The sequence below is a fragment of a genome, unplaced genomic scaffold (assembly GCF_019419815.1).
Source record: "Pyrus x bretschneideri cultivar Hongxiangsu unplaced genomic scaffold, Pyrus_bretschneideri_v1 Contig47, whole genome shotgun sequence".
NCBI lineage: Eukaryota > Viridiplantae > Streptophyta > Magnoliopsida > Rosales > Rosaceae > Pyrus > Pyrus x bretschneideri.
Window position 1 is genome coordinate 2,817,477 of NW_025999784.1, and position 18,704 is coordinate 2,836,180.

At 36.0% G+C, this 18,704-nt stretch overlaps 2 protein-coding genes and 1 long non-coding RNA gene across 22 annotated transcripts; 2 read left to right on the forward strand and 1 right to left on the reverse strand.

The window, feature by feature from the left end:
- Window positions 1–2,668: 2,668 nt before the first annotated feature.
- Window positions 2,669–3,507, forward strand: LOC125469894 (blue copper protein 1a-like). The gene is made up of 2 exons (XM_048567964.1): window positions 2,669–2,877; window positions 3,064–3,507. The coding sequence occupies exons 1-2, from the start codon at window positions 2,712–2,714 to the stop codon at window positions 3,381–3,383; spliced, it is 486 nt and encodes a 161-aa protein (XP_048423921.1). The 5' UTR covers window positions 2,669–2,711; the 3' UTR covers window positions 3,384–3,507.
- Window positions 3,508–8,633: 5,126 nt separating this feature from the next.
- LOC103944591 lies at window positions 8,634–13,438 on the reverse strand. 20 transcript variants are annotated; one of them, XR_007252246.1, is made up of 9 exons: window positions 13,020–13,438; window positions 12,892–12,942; window positions 12,693–12,797; window positions 12,381–12,470; window positions 12,277–12,311; window positions 11,408–12,091; window positions 11,216–11,294; window positions 9,721–10,220; window positions 8,634–8,925 (listed from the first exon to the last, which is right to left on the reverse strand). It is a non-coding gene; the product is annotated as an uncharacterized LOC103944591 (long non-coding RNA). The 20 variants fall into 20 exon arrangements; XR_007252244.1 differs by having other exon boundaries at window positions 12,381–12,475; XR_007252238.1 differs by having other exon boundaries at window positions 11,408–11,772; window positions 12,014–12,091; window positions 12,381–12,797.
- Window positions 13,439–14,829: 1,391 nt separating this feature from the next.
- Window positions 14,830–15,585, forward strand: LOC103956279 (blue copper protein 1a-like). Its single transcript, XM_009368252.1, has 2 exons — window positions 14,830–14,995; window positions 15,269–15,585. The coding sequence occupies exons 1-2, from the start codon at window positions 14,830–14,832 to the stop codon at window positions 15,583–15,585; spliced, it is 483 nt and encodes a 160-aa protein (XP_009366527.1).
- The last annotated feature ends 3,119 nt before the right edge of the window (window positions 15,586–18,704 follow it).

The following is an 18,704-nucleotide window of genomic DNA, read 5'->3' on the forward strand; positions in this document are numbered from 1 at the left end:
TGGGCACAGTGCGGTTCTTCCCTAAATTGGAATCGAAGCTGAAAAATATCAACGGTTCAATTCGGTGCGGTTTCGTTTAAATTTATTACTAGAAGTGTATGGTTCAGTTTACACCGCTTCCTATTTGGTTTTTGCGGGTTTACGGTTTCGAATTCTAAATTATTTAAACACCAAATCATCATGCATTCACATGTCTTCTAAAAATATTGTATAATGTTGCATACAACACAATTTTTTTTTTTAATACAAATGTCTTTGTAGTGGCACTAAGTTAACAAAAAGAGACAATTAAAAGAAATATGCATCAATCGGTTAGCAAACAAAACAAATCAAGAACTTAAGCAGCATCAGGTCTCTTGATATTGGCAACAGCAGCAACAGTAGCAAGCAAAAACATTTGAGGGTGGGTGAGCCCTAATTGGGATGGATTCATCGCTTTGCAACTTGATGAAACTAATTTTTCAACCTATTATATCATGACACGTGTATATATATATATAATGAACTTATTTATTATTAATAAAACAGTTTGGTTTGGTTTCGATCGGTACTTGTTCCTTCAAAACCGGAACATAAACTGGTTTGAACTGATCCGGTTCGATTTTTGACTCAAAGTTGACTTTTCCGGTCAACACGGTTTTTTCGAGTTTTTTCTATACGGTTCGATGCAGTTTTGCAGTTTGACAATTTTTATGCCCACCCCAATTATTGGGTGCTTTATCTGACATGAGATACAATGAATCTCTCATTTTCTATAAAATTATAAGATTATGTCCTACTTAATTACAAGACCAGTTACAAAACTCGACACACCACCATTCTTTTAAGATACGAACACCTTTCTTAACCAGTTTCTCCCTAATCCTTGGGCAACTAATCACGTAACGGGAATAATGACCTATGGCAGGGCTCCTATGAATTTTACTTTTGAATGAAAATTCACTGTATTGACCGAGGAAATTTAATATTACTATTAAGAAATTTCAAAATGACATAATTTTATTTTCTAAAATTTATGAATTTTTTGTTTAGTTAACTTAAAAGAACAATGAATTTGAATATGAAAATTTTATTTTTAAACTTTTACTCATTGAAATTTGGAAATGACACCTATTTATATGAAATTTTAACTGAAAATTGAAGGTTCCAAATTCTAAGTTTTTTTTTTCACACAAAAATTCTAAATTTTTGTCTTTATAAATCCAAACAAGAGAATTGGTGCATGTCAATTTACAAATTCTGTCAAAATTTTAAGTTTATTTTCTTTATCCAAACATAATGTAAGAGTCTTCGACCATGCATGGCTTATGTCCATGAACTAATCAAAGGTTAATTATTTGTTACCTCTCTGCAAATGTGGTCATTTGATTGTGGTCAGAGGTGGGTTAAAATATTTTTAACCTTTTTGGTCTCATTAGAGATTAATCATACCCTACCTCAAGCTTCGATAAAACAAAATTTTAAAAAAAAAAAAATCTAATTTCTAAATGCCCTCTGAATATACATGTCATTTTCTCATTACTCGGCGAAACAAATACATTTGGATTTTGGACTAGATCAAAACAAAATACATAGTTACGAAATATAATAATAATAATAATAATAATAAAAGAAAATAACTTTTATGCTTAATTTGACCAGGTGCTAATTAACGAAGCCGGCAAGTTTTTGAATTTGCAAAAGAATTGATCTTGTTGTTCTCTGCGGGACTAGGACCGTTTCACAGATTGCTTCTCCATCCATATGGTGTGTTCTGGCTCTTAAGTGAAGCGTATAAAATATAGAGAGTATCCATTTAAACCTTGTAATTATCTTCGAATCTATTGAGATTTTACGTATAGAGAATAGTTGATTGTTAAGAAATATATCAACAAAATGACTATCTTACATGTACTTATTCTCACATCCGAGATTTTAAGTTCGATTTCCTTTTTCATTCGAGGTCTTAGCTAGCTTAATCATCATGAAAATTGAAACAATTAAAATTAGTTCGTAATAAAAATCAATATTTAATTAATTAGCGTTGATTTGCACTAGAATAATTCATGCATACTTCTATCTATGGGACATGCACATATTCCACTATTTGCTAGCTAATAACGTATCTTCACCGAATAAATTTTGTAACTATAACCGTTTAATTTATTAATTTTATTAGAACATCATTCTTACAAAAAATAGTTCAAATCGGAGATCGTGTATCCAAATGTATGAAACAAGTAGATGATATGAGTTCTAAGTGACATATTCATGATGAATCATCTATTTATTTGATAGATTTGAATGACTACACAATCTTTGATTTGAAAATTTACTCGTAAATGATAGATCATGTGCATTCCCCTCATAAAAGAATAGCATTCTTGTTATTCTATCCATTAATGGTGGACGTTCAACTCTGAACAAACCACACACATTATCTTCCCAGCCTTTTCCTTCCGTTTTTTTAACCTTATACAGTAGTGTAAAACATAGCAAAGCCGACCATCCTATAACTTATTTTATTAGCACATAGTGTGATGAGCCGACCAAAGGCGGTCTTCCATATTTTTGTCTTTTAATTCGAGGATTTCGATGTTTACTCAACAATTCAAAATGCTATAAATAGACCAGACACGTACATTCCCACACCAAAATACAGATTAGTACACCCAAGTGAGAGCTAATACAAAGATCAGTATCTGTATTATCAAACTAATTAATTAGCTTCAATGGCTTCCAACAAATTTGTCACCCTAGTTACACTTGCTGTGATCCTTCTTCCTACCATCGCCATGGCAACCGACTTCATCGTCGGAGGTGATAGAGGCTGGACAACTGGTGTTGATTATTCAGATTGGGCCAAGGACAAAACGTTTCATGTTGGTGATGCACTGGGTAATATATACATACACATTTCAGTTATATATATATGTTTTAGCATAATGAAAAATACTCTCTGTTTTGCCATGTACAATTGTTTGTCAGAGTTGTGAATCTTGATCTACCATTTAATTTGGTTGCGCATGAACAAATATAGTTGATTTATAACAACTTATCATGCAAATTTGTACGTGCATGCAGTGTTCAAGTACTCGAACCCACCCCACAATGTGTTCAAGGTGAACGGAACTGGGTTCAAGGAATGTGTTAAACCAACAGAAAATGATCAAGCACCACTTACTTCTGGAAACGACAGAATAGAACTAAGGACTCCGGGAAACAAATGGTACATTTGTGCAGTTGCCAATCACTGTGCTGATTTGGGACAGAAGCTTGTCATTACTGTTACGGACGCCTCGCCTGCGCCCGCTCCATCGTCCGCCGTTCGCGGGATCATCTTTTCCGGATACCAAGTCTTCGCGGCCGCCGTCGTCGGGGTCTTCCTTGCTGTTGCAGTCTGATGGTCATATCTGACACATGCAATATGCATAAATACACCTATGTATCCAAATTTATTAATTTATTATTTTAATTAAAATATGTGTGCGACATACAATAAGAGAATTTATTCTGTATTATCTAGCAGCTGCTAGCATGTTGATGCAATTTCCAAATTTATTAATTTAATAACATTTTTCACTTTTATGCACTGATGTCCTTTGTACAACGAACTGATGGAGAGTGTTAGGATTGTGGTGTGTTACCAGCGTGCACAGGAACCCAAAACTCCTCATCAGTTCGATGTATATAAGGAACCTAAAATTGGTGAAGATTGTGCTTAATTGCTCACACTTTTGTAAAAAATACAAATATTAAGTTTTCGTAAGATATTTTGCACGCACAAGGAAAAAGTTATAAGCTACTTGAAAAGTGGTCTTCCCACTATTGAGTCATATATATGATATTGAATTTTAAAACTGGAAAAATGAAATAAACAAATAAAAATTCCATCGGAATCGAGAACTTAACTAGACTTGGGCATCCGTCGACACGATTATCTTTAAAATGTTCTGCATGAATTTTAAAGATTCCAAATCCGATTAAAAATGTGGTTAATGCTCACAATTTTTTAGGTTACACAAAATCTTTTGCATCCTCAACTGAAATTTATTTCAAGTAATTTGGAAGCAATATTACCATTTTATTTATTTATTGAACTTTTAAGCAGGAAAACATAAAAGTAAATGAAACGAACCATCGGTGTGAAAATTTAGCCAAAACGTCATGGTTTTTATAAAACTTCTACAACCAATGAAAATCGTGGGTAGTTGCTCACTAGTTTTGTGAAGTGAATGCAATTGTTGGGTTTTCACAATAGCTTTTGTGTGCTATACAAGGAAAATGTTACGGGATATTTTGAAGTGTGTGGGACCTAGACCGCCGGTGAATCAACGGCAAGGCGTTTAATCAGTTTTTATCATTTATTGAGTCATATAAGTATTATTTATTGAGCATGCAAAAGATCAAACCAAAATTCAACAATAATATAATATATATTTGCATTTCCCCCTGATGAACTCTTCTCCAACTTGTGAATAATATTTATATTTTTCACAATTATTAGCAATTACCCATGAATTTTAATCGGTTTTCACATAATCATCACAAAAAAGCCTATTTGCTTGACAGTTTTCCCATATCATAAGCTTCTTAAACTTTAATATTTGGTGAAAGGGGCATTTAAAATTTTTCTATCAATTAGTATATAAAATAATTTGTTTCAACTAGAAACGTTTTAGTAATTATATTGATTTTCATTCCGATTCAGTTAAATTATCAAACAGTTTATATTGAATCTATATACCAATTTTATTCTGATTACCAGAACAGTTCAAAAAAAGGGCAAAGGGCACAACACTGTTCACACACATCGTTGGCCGCCTCTTTATCCTCTTTCAATTTGTACTTTGATCCTTTTAGGCAAAAGACAAAATGCATCTTTGGGAGCAAAAGGGCCCAAAGTTAATGTTGTAAAGATACGTGGACTGATTGCATCTACATATTTCAAGAAAGTAGGGTTCTTAGTTTCCTTTAAGAATAGGTACCTTTGAAGAGGTGGTAAGGTAATGAAGTTAATTATGATTAAATTAGCCATGATCGATCCCTTTTTTTTTATTTTATTATTTTTTTTTATGGTCACCATGATCGATCTTTGGACAACTAATCACGTACGTTATGGGAATAACGACCTATATATGGCAAAGTTGTCATGATTAGGGCTGGGCACGGGTCGGATCGGGTTCAAATTTGGAGGAACCTGGCCCTACCCATTTTAAAATGTAACGGGCTGGGGCGACTTGGGTAGAGGTATTTTGAGTTTGGGAACCTGACCTAACTTGGCCTGTTTCAAACGGGCTGGTTCGGGATTGGTCCAACTACATTTTTTTTTTCCGGCTTTAGTATACTGCCACCAGCCTGCAACCCCCATTTTTCCATCGCAAAGTCTGCTGTGTAAAGGCATCGCTACCGTCTACTTGCCACATCACAGCGATCAACAAACCACGTATTTTCAAAACATGGGATTCATCTTCTACTTTCTCTCTCTATAAATGCAAGTAAATTATTTAACTCCCAGTTAATTTGATTTGCAACTGCAACCCTTCTGATCTTCTGAAAAATTTGTGATTTGGGTTATGCAGGGGATCAAAGACCAGGCTTCCCAGAAAAAATCCAATATTTTTCAAGCATTTCTCACGCCCCAACCTAAATCCCTAAATAGAACAAACAAATAAATAAATCTTCAAATAAAATTTCGAATTCATCAAAAAATAAAATAAAACTGAATCCCTAATTAAGCTAAATCCCCAACATTTTTATGATTTTTTCAAGCAAATTAACTGAATCCCTAATTCCTAAATCCCCAAATTTATAAAACTGAAATTAGATGCCGAGAATAAGAGAAGTAGGAGCCTCAGACAACGTCGTTTTCCTCACGGATCCAAGAGCTCCACCTCGCCATTACAAATTACACAAAATCAAAACAAAATCAGAAACCCTAAATCAATCGAAAAGCTTATGCAAAAACCCTAAATTTCTAAATCAGAAACCCTAATTCATAAATTACCTAGGGATGCACCAATGGAGAGTTAGGAGAGGATGCCACGATGGTGATGGTGCCCGGCTGCTGTGAGGTCGACATAATCGAGGTTAACTCAGTCACTACGGGTAGGGGAAAATGAGCAAGTGTGAAGAGTCGATGTACGGAGATGGGAGCCTGGGCTCGAGATTGAGGTTTGAGACGAGAGAGGAAAGGAGATTCAAGGAGGAGAGATTGAGGGAGGAGACTCGGAGTAGTGTCGTCGGAGACTCGGAGTCTTGGAGTCAGGATAAAGAGAGAGGGTGAAAGGAGAGTTTGAGTGAATTGCATCTGAGAATAAGAGAGAATGTGATAGATAGATAAACGGTAAAGATTTAATTAGGCAATGAACGGTCCAGGTCGGGGGCCCGTTTTCTCCAATATTTAGAACCGGCCCACCCTATTATTTACTAGGAATCGGCCCAGCCCACCCCGTTTTGTGTTTATAATTTCTGGACCCGCCTCGTACCCACCTCGAACCGCATGGAATAGCCCTGACCCTCGGGTCCAGGACTCATTTGCCCATCCCTAGTCATGATCGCTTGTTGTTAGGGCTTTTGCTTTTCGATGAGAATTAAGAGTCTTCGACCATGCATGGCTTATGTCCATGAGCTTAGCAGAGGTTAATTATTTGTTACCTCAGATCTAATTTCTAATTATTCGTCGTCGTTACGTCTCAACAGACATATGTCATTTAATTGTGATTGGAGATTCAGAGGTGGTTTGAAATTTATTTAGCCTTTTCGGGCCTATTAGAGATTAGTCGTACTCCTTAGAGTGTTGAATACGTCAAACTTTGGCAAAAAAAAAAAAAATTCTAATTTCTAAATGCCCTCTGTAAATACACATTTGATTTCTCATTATGCGCGAAGACAAATGCATTTGGACTACAGATCAAAACAAAAATATATAATTACTTTTAAGGTTTTATCACGAATGATCTCTAAAATTGACCCTCACCATCAAGATGGTTCATGAAATTAAAAATCAATCAATTTAGTTCTCGAAAATAGGTGTCGCAAATTAATGTGGTTATTTTGTCACAATTCTGTTAAAAATTTCGTTAAGTATTAATGTGGCACATAAACCCACAAGATTTACGGGTTTTTATCACAAATGGTCCCAGAAATTGACCCACACCATCAAACTGGTCCTTGAAATTGATCCACGCCATCAATATGGTTCCTGAAATTGAAAATAAATCAACGTAGTCCTTGAAAATAGGTGTCGCAAATCAATATGATCATTCCACCATAATTCCTTAAAAAAATTTGTTATGTGTTGTTGTGGGTTTAATAATGAATTAAAACAGTTGTCAAGATACCTTTTTGCACCATGAAATTTATTTTTTCTTTGGGTGTTCTCCAAAGAGAGCTCCATTCCATAAATTCTCAAAGGCACAAGGCTTAACCAAGGCCTAAGAGATGGTGTGGAAATAGTTTTCAACCAACAATGGACGCACCTCAGTTATAACCTCATTATCTTAAGGTAGACATCATTGTTTTTTGCATCACCAGACCACCAGGAAAACGCCAAACAATCTCTCCAAAATTAAGGTTGTGAGGATGTTGATCGCCTAAATTTTAACGGTGATGTCCCAGAAGTCGTTGCCAATGGGCCAACCCATCACCAAAGGGGATCTCGATCAATTCGGTGAAGAGTGTCGAAGTGTGTAAAGATGGCTGTATTGAATTTTTGTTTAGAGAATAGAGAGAGAAGGAGGTATAGAAATGTGGACTGGGATCGATGGTGATTGCATGACTGGATTTTTGGGTTGACAATTTTCTTATTAACTATTAAACTATTAAGCCTATTTGTAATTTTTTTAAATTTAATTAGACTTGTGTGACCCATTTATATGTCACATTAGCATATAACAGATTTTTTTACAGAATTGTGACGGAATGACTACATTGATTTGAGACACTTACTTGAGGCACTACATTTATCAATTTTCAATTTCAGGGAACATTTTTATGGCATGGGTCAATTTCAGGGATCATTTTGATGTCATGAGTCAATTTCAAAGACCATTTGTAAGAAAAAAAAGACTTATAAGGCACATTTATGTGCCACATCAACACTTAATAGATTTTTTAACAGAATTGTGATGGATGAACCACAATGACTTACGACACCTATTTTCAAGACTACATTGATTTGACCAGGTGCTAATTAACGAAGCCGGCAAGTTTTTGAATATGCAAAGTAAAGAATTGATCTTCTTGTTCTCCGCGTGAGACCTTATGACTAGACCGTTTCACAGATTCACTACAAAAAATATGGGCACTGCGCACAATAAATTATATGTGCCCTTTGAGGCCAAAGAGCACCAAGACATGTGCCCATAGACCAATAGCAACAGTGCAACTACTAAGTTTGTATCTGTGCCCTCTATGGGCGTCACCATTGCTAAAAGGGCACAATTCACTGTTTGGTGCTCAAAGAGGCAGACACAAATGGACCATTATTTGTGCCTGTTTCTGACAACTTTATCAAAAGACCTTTTCCAGCCATATTGACACTTATATTATAATTGTGCCAACAAGAATTAAATATTAAAAAAAAATCAAAATTGAAAAAACTGAAAATGAATTGAGGTAATTATTATTATTATTTTTTAATTTTCATAAAATGTAGAAAGCCTACAACACATTCTCAATCTCAGAAACATATATTGTAATGTTACATATTTCATCTCTAATGCAAAAAGAACTTGAAAGCAGACATTTTTGGACAAATGCATCTTCCCTAGCAAGCCTTGCACCTCATCAGAAGCTAAAACAAATATAGTCGACTTCAAAACAAAATAAGTCCAAAATTACACCTAAAAAGGAGTTGGTTAAAATCAATACGTAAAAGTTCCAGATCTGCCATATCAAAGATTCACCTCCTTTTCCAACTTGGTGGATGGTGCAATCATCCTCCTGAAATCCAAATGAAAGTGAAAATGAAATTAAAAAAATAAACAAAGAAAGGACCTATTTCCAGTCATGTTCAAGGACCAAAACTTTCAATCGGCATTAAGAACTCAATAGCAGTGATGCATTGCTACTTTGTTATACCAAATTACAGTGAACAAAATATGCAACTAAATTAAGCAGCTAAACCATCATTACCAGCAAACAAGATGTACAAAACAATAAAAGTTTGGACAATCATTGTTATGACATTAATTTCTAAGAAAGATAGAAACTGCTAAGAACCTTATAGGCTCTACAACGCACAAGCTAATAAATAAGTATTTTCAAATCTAATTTTTAGCTTTAGTGAAGTCTTCCATGTTTCCATACGGAAAGATAAGATTCATGGAGCTGTTTAGTTTCTTAAGACTGTATGTTTCCTCACTGTTCGGTCTCTCCTAAGAGCAACCTAAACACTTAACTACAACTAAAAACTTGCAACAAAGCCCTCAAGTGGGTACTTGTAGGCTGTACCAATGTAATATATAGTCCATCCCTCTAAAATCCTTCCCCACTATTAGTTGTGTATAAACAGTTAAGAAGCTACAACATAACAATAGCATATGTTCATTTCTAACAATAAAATCATCCAGCAAGAAATGTACTCCTTATTAGACATCGTAGTGTTTTAGGGAGTGAAAACTCAAATCCGATCTTGACCTTTTATTATCAACATAATGTGATCATCAAGAAGTTAAATGAAGATAACAAATTAAATTTATGTTCATTTGCTAATAATGAAACAAGTAACAAACATACTTCATAAGTGACGTTTATTTGCCCTAATTGTCAAAACCACAGCTTTCCTGCAAGGCATCAAACAAGAAACCTCTTTTCCTTGAAAGTGAAAACAGTTAGGAATAAAAAGGAAAAATTGATGGGCATGGTAACAATACAAGAAATCAATACAATGCAATGAGACAAATCCGACAAAATTCACACCGAATGCCACATGAATTTTAGTTATGGAGATTTTGAGAAAGACTGAAAATTCATCATAATGAAAATCTGCTTATCAATGAGAGTGCACAACATTGTAACATTAGATTCAGAAAATGGTTTTGATTGGTTTTGATAGGAAGCATTGTAAGTTAATCCCAAACATTTAATTCATGCTTCCAAAATTAACAAATTCTACAATTGCAAGAGAAACCCTAATTAAATATCTTAAATGCCAAAACCAAAAACTGCCCTTATCTGTTGGAAAATAAGATCCTACCATCTTCTCTATATTCTCCACCACAATTACATTCTCATATCTGCATTACCAAACACATAAAAACAGGGCAATCAACTCTCCATCCAAGAAAACAATACAACATTGTTATGACATTATCTTTCCATTAGCTCCACAGACGAACTAATCTGGATGATATATGCAACATTTGGACCTCTCATTGCCAAAGTCATGACTAGTATTAAAAAATTAAAACCATAGATCTAATTCATTAAATTTGATCAACAAACAGAACACACAAATGTAGAACTACAAAAATTGATAGAAGAGAGACAGGGAGGTACATGAAAATTGTGTACGATAGGAGCGAGTCTCCAAGTGAGTAAACAGTGACGTGCACACAGAAAGTAAACAGTGATCAAATCAGCCAAAAAATAATTCCAATCGAACCATAAAAAGGCCGAAATTAACAATTCTGATAAGTAATCGAAGAACAACAAAATCAACGAAGCAGCACAACGACAGAAAATAGAATCCCAGGCGAAGAGAAATAGGCGGCGACAAACGAACTAACTCGAGGTATGCAAGAGAGGAAAACGGAAAGAAATATCTAGAACAACCGAAGCCAAAGCACCCAGTGATGAAAGACACGTAGAAACATAAGGGCAAAACGGTCTTGTTACTGTAGAAAGGCAACACCAAAATGGAGAGGACGAAAAATTTTGAGGGGCTGTTTCGCCATTTTACTGCTCTAGAACAGTACCAGGGGAGTTTGAGTTTTAGTATATACTAGAAATTTGCACCCGTGCGATGCTACGGGATTGAAAATCATATGAGATATTTTGCTAAACCTTATAATGAACGGAACAAATTAAGATACCAAAAGAAAAATTAAAAATCTATTTTTTCAATGTGCAAAGAAGAGAAATTGTTTATTCAAAAAGTTGGACCAATGATAAAATTACAAATGCAGTATTGAGAGTATATCAGTCAAACAAATCTTGCTACATGCTAAACAATGTTGAAAAACATCATTAGCCTTTTCAAGTGTTAAATGCCATGAATGTAATTGGATACCAGATTTGCTCCCAGCTTGAGGTGCTTCCAAGGAAAAATTGACCTTTTGCTGCACTCTCTTGGACAGTTGTGAATACAACTGCAAAAGATAATAAAGATAGCCAATGATTCAAAAAAAAAAAATGCATAAGAAGTTCAAAATTGAGTTTTGGGAGAGAGTGGAGAGAGAGAGAGTGAGAGAGGTGAAGTGACCTTATAACCGGAGATCAAATGTATTTTTTTTCTTATTATTGAGGTGGTACGACTTGTGAAATTCTGAAATCAAACATTTAAATAAAGTTTAATCAAAATTTAGTACGAAATGTTAATTAGAAATGTGTTACAATGGAAGCAAAAAAGATTGAAACTTGCCTAATGTGATGTGTACAATTTTACCATATGTTAGTGAAAAATATACCACTGTGACATGCCATATGTTTGTCTTGCCTTCTTGGAAGTAAAATTAGTTGTTGATTGCCAGGTGGTATAAATCTGTACAATATACCTTGGTGGAGTAATTATGTGTATGAGTTTCTTATATTTATCATCCATGTTATGTGAAAAGCTGATTCCAAGTTCTGCAGAAAGTCACAAAAAAATGAAATATAAAATTGGAGTGAAGATTCAATAGTACAAATTTACACTTCTAAACATATAATATTCAAATAAAGAAAATTTTGAATAAAGAGGCACTAACATTTCAACGCCCATTGTTTGGATGAAATGAAATTCTCATAAATTTGTGGCAAATCCTCGATGATATACTCCTAAAAGATTAAAAACATATAATTTTAAACAGAAAAAAGGTACAAAAAATACCTCAATAAATTGATTGAGGTGGATGATCACAGCATTTTCTCTTCCCTTTATCCACGTACTCTTTACCCACGTTCATGCCTATACAATGCTCAAACACAACCCAAATTAATTCAAAGGAAATTTGCACAACTCAAGAGAAATTAATTAATTCAAATAATTATTCACTTCCTCACAACCCAAATTAATTCAAAGGAAATATGCACAACCCAAATGAAGAGATCAAACTCTAATTCTCTCAAAAAAGCCATTATTCCTCATGCCACCTTTCTTTTTGGCATCCTATCCATTCTGTCAGCAACTGATACAGAAACAAATAAGTCCATAAAACAGAAATATACCCAAGAAGTATACGTACACAACCCAATACCTGAAAACTGAACTCGAAAGCTGGATTATGCTGCCGAAGTGAAGCGCGAAGTTACTTTTCCGTTTTAGGTCCGCAAATCACAGTTTGCAGCTGTCCTGATTCATACCATTTTAAATTTGACATTTGCTTCAATCTGTATCATGTGTCTATGGACATTTAGTTGTAATGATAAAACTCAAATCTCTCCTACGTATAAAAAGGTTGAGTAAGCAGCCAAAACAACAGGGCAATCAAGCAAGTGGTTGCAGGTAAACAAAGTAATTTATATGCAAGCAGCGAACGTATATCTACATCTCAAAATGAAAATTTCACCTGGTGATCCAACCTATTAGCATCAAAGTAAACTTTCACTCTGAACTCCAACCGTATAAATAGATATCGCCTTCACCTTTGTTCATTAGTTTATACTCATAGTGCCTATTTCAATAACCCCAAATCAGTTTTAAAATATTTTAGGTATAAACACAAAATTGGGCATAATGAAAACTAAACCAATGTCTGAATTGCTTACCTAAGTGAAGAGGATTTTGGAAAACGGAGCGAGGCTGCTGCGGCGTTTGACCTGGCCTGAAATTAGTTAATTACCCAGATGAAAAAAAGAAATATAGAGTGAATTAAAAGATTTGTCACAGAGCTTACCTCTGCAGTTGTAGCAGTCTACAGATCCCAAAGCTTAGAGATGAGGCCTGCGTGAACTGGTGGCAGCGATGATCGAACTTGTCGACGACCCGGCACCGGAATCTCTAATTTCAGCACCAGCTACAACTCCCTTTCGCCACTGGGCAAGTGAGTCCGTCGGCCAAAGCACCTGATGAGAACAAAACGCTGGCCAACAAAGGGTTCGTCACCGGAGAAGACCGGAAACAAAACACCCAATAAAATCAAACAAAGGGTTGCACACCGGAGAAGACCCGAAACCAAATCCAAAATAAAATTAAAGTCAGGATCTCTTCTAACGACTATTCTGCGAAGAAAGAGCAAAGATTTGGCAGCAAAAGAGGGAACGATGAAGAGGGAGAAAATCGCACAGCAAGGAAGGTGAAAAACAAAGAGGAAAGGTAAAGTAGAAAAACAAAGATAATGGAGAGAAAGAAGCGAACGGAAAAAACAACGAAGAAATCGAAGGAGAAGGATCAGCGATGATAGACGCGTGGCCACCGAGGGCAATGTCGCCATTTCACTGGCCAAAAAGTGGAAAACCGGGAAACCAAGAGCAATTTGGAGGGCAAATCCGTCAAATCAGTATTGCTGAACAGTGCTCATCAACTGGGTTTTAGTATATATAATTAATTATGGGCACAAATAATATATTAGAGTCCATTTTTTTCAATAAAGCTGTCAGAAAATGTATTTGTGCCTATTTTGTTTTACAATAGGCACAATCAATGGTGCCCTCTATGAAATGGGAACTGTTTCAGTCTTTTAATGGTCAAACAGGCACAAAATTCTCAATTGTGTCCTTTATTTTGTACCCATAGCTCATTTTTCTTGTAGTGATTGTTTCTCCATATGGCGTGTTCTGGCCCTTTGGGATCAAGTGAAGCATTTGAAAAATAGAGAATATATATTAAACGTTGTAAGTATCTTCGAATCTATTGATATTTACCCATAGGAAATAGTGGATTGTCAAGAAATATATGTACAAAGTGATTATCTTACATGTATATTTCTTCTTACATCCTAGATTTCAAGTTTGATTTTCTCTTCATTTGAGGTATTAGATTAATTTTATAAAAATTGGAACAATTAATAAACAATTGGTAATAAAAATAAAATTTTAATTTAATTAACATTGATATATTCCACCATTTGCTAATAATGTATCTTCACCGTATGATTTCTTAATCTTTATGCATCATTAATACAAAAATAATTTGAACCGAAGATCGTGCATCCAAATGTATGGAATAAATCGACGATGTGAGTATCAAATTAACATATTCATGATGAATCATCTATTCATTTGATAGATTTGAATACCTAAAAAATCTCCGATTTGAATGATATATATGAATCTTCAAATGAAAATTAAAAAAATTAAACAGTGTTCTGATTATAAACTTTATACGATAAAAATGCTATTCGTAAATAGTAAAATTTGTGCATTCTCCTCGTATAAGAATGCAAGCATTATTCCTTCTATTAATTGTGGACGTTCAGCTCCGAACAAACCACACATTTTATCTTCCCAGCCTTTTCCTTCCATTTTTTAACCTTACATAGTAGTGTAAAACATAATAAAGCCGGCCTATTCTATTAGCACGTAGTGTGATGAGCCGACCAAAGGCGGTCTTCCATATTTTTGTCTTTTAATTCGAGAGTTTCGATGTTTATTCAACAATTCAAAATGCTATAAATAGACCAGACATATATATCCCCACACCAAAATAAACCAAAGTCAGAGCTAATACAAAGATTAATATCTGTATTATCAAATTAATTAGCTCCAATGGCTTCCAACAAATTTCTCACCCTAGTTACCCTTGTTGTGATCCTTCTTCCTACAATCGCCATGGCAACCGACTTCGTCGTCGGAGGTGATAGCGGCTGGACAACTGGTGTTGATTATTCAGATTGGGCCAAGGACAAAACGTTTCATGTTGGTGATGCACTAGGTAATACATGCACATTTCAATTATACATTATAAATATAAATTATGTGTTTATCATAATAAAAAATAATTGTTTTGCCATATATATATAATTGTTTATCAGATTTGTGAATCTCGATCCGCTATTTAATTTGGTTGATTCTCGTCAACCAGATTCACAGTCTAACAAAATACATAAACATTTGTATGCGAAAAAAAGTTGTCATTAGTCGACACTTGCATGCACAAATGATTGATTTATAACAACTAATCATGCAAATTTGTACGTGCATGCAGTGTTCAAGTACTCGAACCCACCCCACAATGTGTTTAAGGTGAACGGAACTGGGTTCACGGAGTGTGTTAAACCAACAGCAAATGATCAAGCACCACTTACTTCTGGAAACGACAGAATAGAGCTAAAGACTCCGGGAAACAAATGGTACATTTGCACAGCTGCCAATCACTGTGATTTGGGACAGAAGCTTGTTATTACTGTTATGGACGCCGCGCCTGCGTCCGCTCCATCCTCTTCCGTTCGCAGGATCATCTTTTCCGGATACCAAGTCTTCGCGGCCGCCGTCGTTGGAGTCCTCCTTGCTGTTGCAGTCTGATGGTCATATCTGACACATGCAATATATGCCTATGTATCCAAATTTGTTAATTTGTTCTTTTAATTAATTGTGTGCGACATACAATAATAGAATTTAAATCTGTATTAGCTAGCAGCTGCTAGCATGTTGATGTAATTGCTCGATCAGAGTCTGCTTTTCTATCATGTATCCAAATTTATTAATTTAATAACATTTTGCGTCTATGTTGGTTACATTCGTAGAATCACCTTATCAATTTGTGCAAATCAAAACACGCAAATCTTACATACTTGAAGAAGACGAAAGGTCTGTGTGCTAGGTCAATCTTGAAACCCTAGCCGTCTCTAGCTCTCTCTCTCTCTCTCTCTCTCCCTCTCTCTCTCTCTCTCTCAGCCAAACCCTAGCCGTGTACCCCCATCGCTGCTGGCCTCTGACTATGGCTGGGGGCCGGTGGCAGCCTCTCCCTTCCTTTTCCTAGCTCTTCCTCCCTTCCTCTTCCCCCCTCTTCCCCATCCCAGCCCATCCTCCACCCCTACCCCTCGCCATTTCGATCATGTGCCTTAATATTCCTTCCCACCACCTCACGCCGCCGTTTCCCTGTACCGCCCCCTTCCCCGCCCCAACCCACCCCCCCCCCCCAAAACAAAAAAAACGCGTTTTCACTCCCTCCCCCTTCCCCATGCTCCCCCCCCCCCTTCCTCGCGCCTCTGTTTTCTTTCCGCCTCACCTCCCCCCCTTCCCTATGCCAACCCCTCCGCCGCCACTAGCTTCCTCCATCCCCGTTTTCTTCTCCCCCACCTTTTTGTGCACGGCTGTCCCGTGATTTCGGGTCTCCCTCCCAGATCCGGGTTATGCCCTTCTCAAGGTATTCTCTTGATTTGGGTCCGTTTCGGATCTTGGGTTTAGATTGGGGTCGTTTAGTGGGTCGAAGCCACTTCCATCCTCCTTTTCGGGTGCTGTGATGCTACCCTCTCTTGATGTATGGACACACCGCCTCCTGCGCTCATCCATTGCACCGCCTGGGTTGTGTTATTCCCGAAAGTGCATTGCAGCTCGGCTGTCTGGTTTTGACTTGCTGTTGGATCTGTCCACTTCTGTGCAGTGGCTTCTATCAGGATTGGCTCATCCCTTCATCGGAAGGTGCTCCCTTGCGGCTTCTTTCTTGGAGTAGTTTGTTTAGTAATGAGTTTGAACAACGAACCCCTTTCCGGGGTGGTCTTGTTGTCCACTCGCCTTTGTGCACCATGGTGGGGCTTCTTGTTTGGTTAAATTGGTCTTCACCTTTATGTGATGCATTTTGTGAGTCTCGTCTGTCAACGATGACTTGATGCGATCTTGCTTTTCCGCGAAGACTTTTTGTGTGGCCTCGCATTTCAACAATGTCCATTATGGTTGTCTATATTTTTCTGTTGCGGTTAGTGTTTATTGTGACAGATCTGTACTGGTAGCATTTGTGCTCTCGGCGATTGTATGTTTGCTCTTGTGGTTGTCCACTAGGGGTTTATTCTTATTTGTCTATTTGTGTAAATCATTCCATATCAACTTGTTGGTTACTGGAGCTATGTAACCAATGACACCCTTGTAATGGTTTGTGTTGATTAATGAAATACTACATTATCGTTTCATTTCAAAAAAAGAAAAAAAAAGAAAGAGAGAAAAGAAGACGACACGATGAATTACTAGATAATCAAACTCAAAGACAGAATAGATTGAAGCACTTTTATGCAATGATGCTAGCTCCTTATACAACAAACTGAGGGAGTTTTAGAATTATCGTGTGTTAGCAGCGTGCATAGGGACCTAAAACTCCCCTTCAGTTGGTTGTATAAGGAACCTAAAATATGTGAGGATTGTTGTTAATTGCTCAAATTTTTTTGAAAAATGTGAATGTTAAGTTCTCGTAAGATATTTTGCACGCACAAGGAAAAATGTGATAAGCCAGTTGAAAGCGGGCTTCCCATTATTCAGTCATACATATGATATTGAATATCTTTAAAAAGTTCTGCATGAATCTTAAGGATTCCAAATCGGATTAAAAATGTGGTTAATGGCTCACAATTTTTGAGGTTACATTGCATCCTCAACTGAAAATTGTTATAAGTTAGGAAGCAATATTACCATTTTATTTATTTATTGAACTTTTAAGCTGGAAAACATAAAAGTAAATTAAACATACAATCGGGGTGAAAATTTAGCCAGAACGTTATGGTTTTTATAAAACTTCCACAACCAATGAAAGTGGGTAGTTGCTTACTAGTTTTGTGAAGAATGCAATTGTTGGGTTTTCATAATAGTTTTTGCGTGCCATGAGATATGTTGAAGTGGACGGGACCTAGACGGCTGGCGGATCAATAGTGAGCCGTTCAATTAGGTCTTACTATTTATTGAGTTGCTTAAGTATTATTTATTGAGCATGCAAAAGATCTTACGAAAATTCAATAAGAATAATATTTGCATTTCTCAATGAGGGACGAGCTCATTTCCCTACTTGTGAATAATATTTGCATCTTTCACAAAAATTAGCAATTACCCATGAACTTTAATCGGTTTTTTTTCAAAACTATCACAAAAAAGCATATTTGTGTGACATTTTCCCCGTACATAAGCTTCTTAAAAATTTTGTAAGACATTTCAGACTTATTCATGCCGACAAAAGTATCAACAGGCTACTCCGCCTAAAGCAAGTTAAACTCACCGCCTCTTACTAAAGGGAGATTTTTTCGGTGTGCCGGGAATAAAGCCCGGTATACCAAATGTAATAATATAATTAGTTGAAAACTTGAAAAAAAAAATTCCAAACAATTGTAATATAAAACTTAGTGTCCGAACATGTTCGTGGCACTTGAAAGATCTCCTGACCAAGAAAGTATTATGAAGTGGAACAAGGAGAAATTTGAGATCTCTAGTGATCCAGCGATCCTTCTTAGACGTTGATCAAGTCAGGAATAAACCAAAGCACCATTTCCCAAGCTCTTTCGTTTCCTTCTCTAAGTTTGTGAAGCATAAATTATAATAAGCCGACCAAATATACTTCTAATGTTAACATATATAGTATGGTAAGCCGACCGTAGTCGGTCTTCAAATTTGTCCATAATTCGAGGCTTTGGATGAACTTTACAACAAAAATTATTATAAATTGA

Bases quoted from the DNA above. Each gene is read 5' to 3' on its own strand.
- LOC125469894 (XM_048567964.1), top strand. From the start codon at position 2,712: ATGGCTTCCAACAAATTTGTCACCCTAGTTACACTTGCTGTGATCCTT. The intron at 2,878-3,063 runs GTAATATATACA...ACGTGCATGCAG, and splicing joins TCATGTTGGTGATGCACTGG to TGTTCAAGTACTCGAACCCA.
- LOC103956279 (XM_009368252.1), top strand. From the start codon at position 14,830: ATGGCTTCCAACAAATTTCTCACCCTAGTTACCCTTGTTGTGATCCTT. The intron at 14,996-15,268 runs GTAATACATGCA...ACGTGCATGCAG, and splicing joins TCATGTTGGTGATGCACTAG to TGTTCAAGTACTCGAACCCA.